Genomic DNA, 5,115 nt, shown 5'->3' on the forward strand with positions numbered 1-5,115 from the left:
ATGCAAGAGTATGATCCGGATCATATCGGGCTCATATTAGCGATCGAGAATGGGGAATTCGATAAAGCGGATGAAATTTTAACGAGTGATAGCGAAAATAGATATGTGCGTCCTGTGGGTACCCTTCAAGTGACAGCCTTGCAGATAGCTGCGTGGCAGGGCAATATAGATCTGTTGAATCGACTCTACAAGAAAGGCGCTGACATAAACAGCATAGATAAAATTGGCAGATGTGCTCTTTATTACGCGGCACACAACGGTAATACTGACGTGACAAAGTGGCTCCTTCAACACGGAGGATACATCGATGTCAAAGTCGGTATCTATTTGTGTACTAAGGACATCCCATATTCTTCGCTGACAAAATCCTATCTGGTGGGAAAGAAAGTTCGTACCGCGAAAATAATTCGCAAATTTGCATTGAAGTAAACTCTCTAAAACTTTTAGAGTGAATTGTCACTCTGAAGACTGAAATCTTACTCTTTAAGATTGAAAATTGAGCTACTTTTTTTTAAGACCGACTTAATTTTCACTCTTCAGAGTGAGATTTCAGTCTAAAGAATTTAGAGAGAAAGAAACGGAAATTAACGCTTCTTTTTTCGACGTTTTAGTTGCCGTTACCCGTATGCTGGGGAAGAACGCCATTGCACGAGGCGGTAAAAAATAATCACGCAGACGTCGTGCGCGTTTTGGTGGAAGGCGGTGCGGATGTAAACGTTAAAGACGAGCGTCTGATTACCCCGTTGCTCTTAGCAGGAAGCGCGGTGAATCGCGATGATCTCAATGAGATGACTAAGTTCGTCGAGATCGTTAGGATCCTGGTCGCCGCAAAGGTGTTGGTTGACATTATTCATCCGGACACAGGTATTAGTCAATCAATCGAGCGTTATGCAATATCGATAAAACCATACTGTATCATCGTTGCGGTTTATACTTACTAAGACTGTTATTTTTAACTTTGAAGATTCGAAGCTTCGAAAGAATTCGAATTTTCGAAATTAACTTCGAACTGTCAAAGTTTAAGGTATCTTCGAAGCTTCGAAAAATATATATTTGTGCGAATTTAAAAAATGAAAATATATTCGTTACTAGCCTAAACGGTCGAAGCTAGATTTTTAATGCTACCTTCGAAGTTTCGAAAAATATATATTTGTGCGAATATAAAAAAATGAAAATATATTCGTTACTAGTCTAAACGGTCGAAGCTAGATTTTTAATGCTTAAAATAATTCAATCTTGAATCATTAAATATATAATACTATATATGTACTTGCATATATACCATATTTGTAGTCTTTTTCAAATTGCGTGCCGAATTTTTTCTGGACTATAAACGCAATTAAACTACCTTAGTAACCTCGCGAATTAAATTAATTTCTAACAATTTCGATGCTCAATTAGGCATTATATTCTAAAGATGTTAATATGTTGGAAAAAACTGTAATTAAATTTGGTAATTAAATATGGTATATATGTAAGAGTACATATATAGTATATTTAGTGATTCAAGATTGAATTATTTTAAGCATTAAAGATCTAGCTTCGATCGTTTAGGCTACTTAGGTACTAATTGATTGTGTTCTTACACATATGCGGTCTAGAATAAAGATTATTGTTTATATTTGTTACTATTAAATATATTAAATTAATAATTGTACCTATAATTATTTGAAGCTTCGAAGAAATATTAAACATTTTGAAAAGTTTCGAAACATCGAAGTTCGAATGTCGAAGTAAGCCACCAGCCCTATACTTTATACCTTGTTTATATCTGATCACAAACCCGTCACCACTAAAAGAAGTCTAAAAATTGTTATTTACATGTCATTTATAAAAGAATATAAATATAATTAATAATAAATATAATTACGCTCAATTCTGCTAGGTACCACTGCTTTGCACCATGCGGCGATGTTAGGCAGTGCAGACGCGACGAAGATATTACTGTTAAATGGTGCATGGCCAACATACAAATGCAAGAGCTCCGGAAGCATGCCTCTTCATATTGTCACGAGTACAGGGAGTATCGAGACACTAATGGTTCTACTTGAAGCAATGCAATGTCATAATATTGATATTGATACGCGCGATCAGGTTAACTATGTCAGACACTGTAGTTTGAGAACAACAAATGCAATTACAAGACAAAATTGTATATTATTCTTATCTACTTAGATCAATCGTACAGCTCTTCATAGAGCATCTTATCAGGGCCATCGCGAATGTGTACAAGCTTTAATCAGTCATGGAGCTAATTTAGCCGCGGTGACGAAGACTGGTGTCACCGCTGTTGATGCTATATTCGCTCATATTTCGCGACCAATGACCTTTTTAACAGATATCTTGGATTCTTGCGTACGAACGACCAATAATTCTCCTTTGGAAAAATATGAGAACGTAAGGATCGCTTTACTTCTCCCATTAGAGGACGCTTTACAGATACAGATATCCTATTTCTTATACTACTACTGTAACTTTTACCAAATTCTAATGAATGGAATGTCTGTTAAAGATCACGGTCGACTTTGGTATATTAGCTCCAAAGCACCAGATGCAAATGGCAGTGGTCACGGCCATTATAGCTGCAGCTTCGGATATAAGACAACTGGCAATATTACAGCATCCACTTGTGGAGACATTTCTCAGACTAAAATGGGCGAGATTAAGGATACTTTTCTTTCTTCTTATACTTATACACTTTCTTTTCGTTATTTCTCTCTCAGTCTACGCCATAATATTCGCACATAATGACGCTGACCACATGGTGACTCGAAGAATCCTAGCCATTTGTTCTTGCATTCTTTTGTTTCACAATACGATTCAAGTTATATTAGAACCTAAGTAAATACGTCTACGAATAATGAAAATTTGATTCTTCCATTGATTTTTACTTGACATATATTCCTAAACATTCCAGGCATTATTTGAGACAACTCGAGACGTGGCTGTCGCTTATATGCGCTATGCTATCCTTAGTGACATCGATAGCGGGCGAGTTTGTAAAGTGTTCAAAGGAAGAAATAAAGTCTCGGCATTGCATGTATTGGGTGCTACATTCTATCAGCATCGCAATCTTGTTGAGTTGGATGCAAATGATGTTATTAATTGGTCGAGTTCCAATGTGGGGATATTACGCACTCATGTTTTCTACTGTGTTGAAAAATATTCTAAAGGTTAGCCGAAGTAATTAATGTATCGGTTTTTTTAGATTAAATTATTACTGCAATTTGCACATTCTACAAAAATTCAATTATGAAGTACAAAAATACAATTAGCATTTCAAAACTCTCTGCCCTATAAATCCGTTTTTGATTTAACCCTTCGTGATCACACAGGGGACAAAATGACTCTAACATTTTAATTGATTTCCATATTTAAATATTTTGTTCTTTAAAATCACAAAAATTACTGAACATACTTTAAACATTGTACGTCCAAGGAACAATACGCGGTTAAAGGTGCAAAAAGGGTATTTTAAACTTCGGATAAATGGCAGTTTAAGTCCCGTTTAAAAAAAACCTTAGAAATATAAAGCCTCACACCTTTTTGAGGACTTCTGGATTTCAGGTGACCACAAAAGTTTAAAGTCACTATTTATACATGGTACCTTATAATAGATGTATAACACCGCTCGTAGATAAAGCAAGTTAAAACGAATAGAAGTTTTTTATTATTTTTTGATTTTTGCAAAAAATAAGAAGTTAATTAATAATTATGTGCGACTGCATGTTTATTTGTGTGATTCAACAGCAAAAGACAGCCCAACGTTAAACATTACTGACTGTTGCTAGAAGCGCGTTCTTCTTAATGTTTCGCTGTGCGTGTGACAACTATAATCGGTGCGTAAAATTGCGTCTACAAAATTTAAGCATTAAGCCTTAAGTCGTAAGAAATTGGCCAATTATAGACAATTATTCTTCTCACTACGATTGGTCAATGTCTTACGGCTTAAGGCTTAAGTTTTACACCTCAAAATCTCATTGTAGACGCTTTAAAGCCAGAAAAATGTAAGACAGTAAGACGTAAGCAGTAAGCAGATTAGCCAATCACAACAGGAAATCTAAGGCAACAAATAGCAGTTTTTTTTTATCATTTTATAATTTTCATAATAACTAATGAGAAATTAATTCATAAAGATCTGCAAATCAGCGTGCATCCGCTCGATTGTTGTGATGAAGAAAAGATAGCTCAGCATAAAGCTCATAGCACGTACAAAAATGTAAGATAAAGAGTTAACGTAATATTATTGCCTTAGGTTTTCTAGTGTGGTTAATTTATAACAATACCTATTTTCTAAAATCTTTGGAGTAAAATCTAATTCTAAAGAATGACAAAGAGTGAACTTTCACTTTTAGAAATTGACAATTGAAACAATTGATTCTTTTTCAACAGTGGCTCAATTGTCACAGGTAAGCCAGTGTTGAAAAATTGTCAATTTCTAAGGCACAATTGTCAATTTCTAAGAATGAAATTTACTACTCTTTACAATTACACTACAAAAATTTTAGAAAGTATCAGATATCTTGTATATAAGTAGAAAACTTGATGCACGACGAGAGCTGTATAACTCGAATCACTATCATAATTATTTTATGTTCATTAATTTCAACATTTTATCGTTCACAGTTAGACTAGTGATTCTCGCACTTCTTACGACGAATTTTTTAACACGTCTATTAAGCTGGCACAGCCACTTCAGCACAATCAAACGCGACCTATACCACATTTTTTTGCTAATTTTTTGCTCTATTCCCGATTTTTTTGCTCCAGCCGATTCGCTAAAACCCATGGCTGTGCTAGCTTAAGATCAAAGTTAGCACAGCCACAAAGAAAAAAAGCAGCAAATGAAAAATCAAGTACATATTCTTGAAGGGCTATTTTTTTGCTAATTTTTTGCTCTATTCTCGATTTTTTTGCTCACCGTTTAAGTCGAAAAATTCGACCCAGGGTGTGGCTGTGCTGGCTCGCGTACAAGAGTAAAGTACCTTAAAGCAATTAATTGCTCGGCTCATTTTGGTATCAAAATGATTCTAGATTTAATTGCTCTAAAAATATCGCGAATCGGATTTTTTTGCTCACCGTTTAAGTCGAAAAATTCGACCAAGAGTGTGGCTG

General features: G+C 35.0%; 1 protein-coding gene across 1 annotated transcript in view; it reads left to right on the top strand.

Annotated features, from left to right (window-relative positions):
- Window positions 1–5,115, top strand: part of LOC108731914 (transient receptor potential channel pyrexia) — a 6,791-nt gene continuing 1,676 nt past the window's right edge. Inside the window, exons 1-6 of the mRNA XM_018462470.1 lie at window positions 1–387; window positions 612–864; window positions 1,886–2,094; window positions 2,176–2,397; window positions 2,513–2,841; window positions 2,918–3,173. Of these exons, the coding sequence (XP_018317972.1) occupies window positions 1–387; window positions 612–864; window positions 1,886–2,094; window positions 2,176–2,397; window positions 2,513–2,841; window positions 2,918–3,173 (1,656 nt within the window). The remainder of the gene's footprint in view (window positions 388–611; window positions 865–1,885; window positions 2,095–2,175; window positions 2,398–2,512; window positions 2,842–2,917; window positions 3,174–5,115) is intronic.

Source organism: Mycetomoellerius zeteki, unplaced genomic scaffold, assembly GCF_001594055.1.
Source record: "Mycetomoellerius zeteki isolate Tzet28-1 unplaced genomic scaffold, Tzet1.0 scaffold145, whole genome shotgun sequence".
NCBI lineage: Eukaryota > Metazoa > Arthropoda > Insecta > Hymenoptera > Formicidae > Mycetomoellerius > Mycetomoellerius zeteki.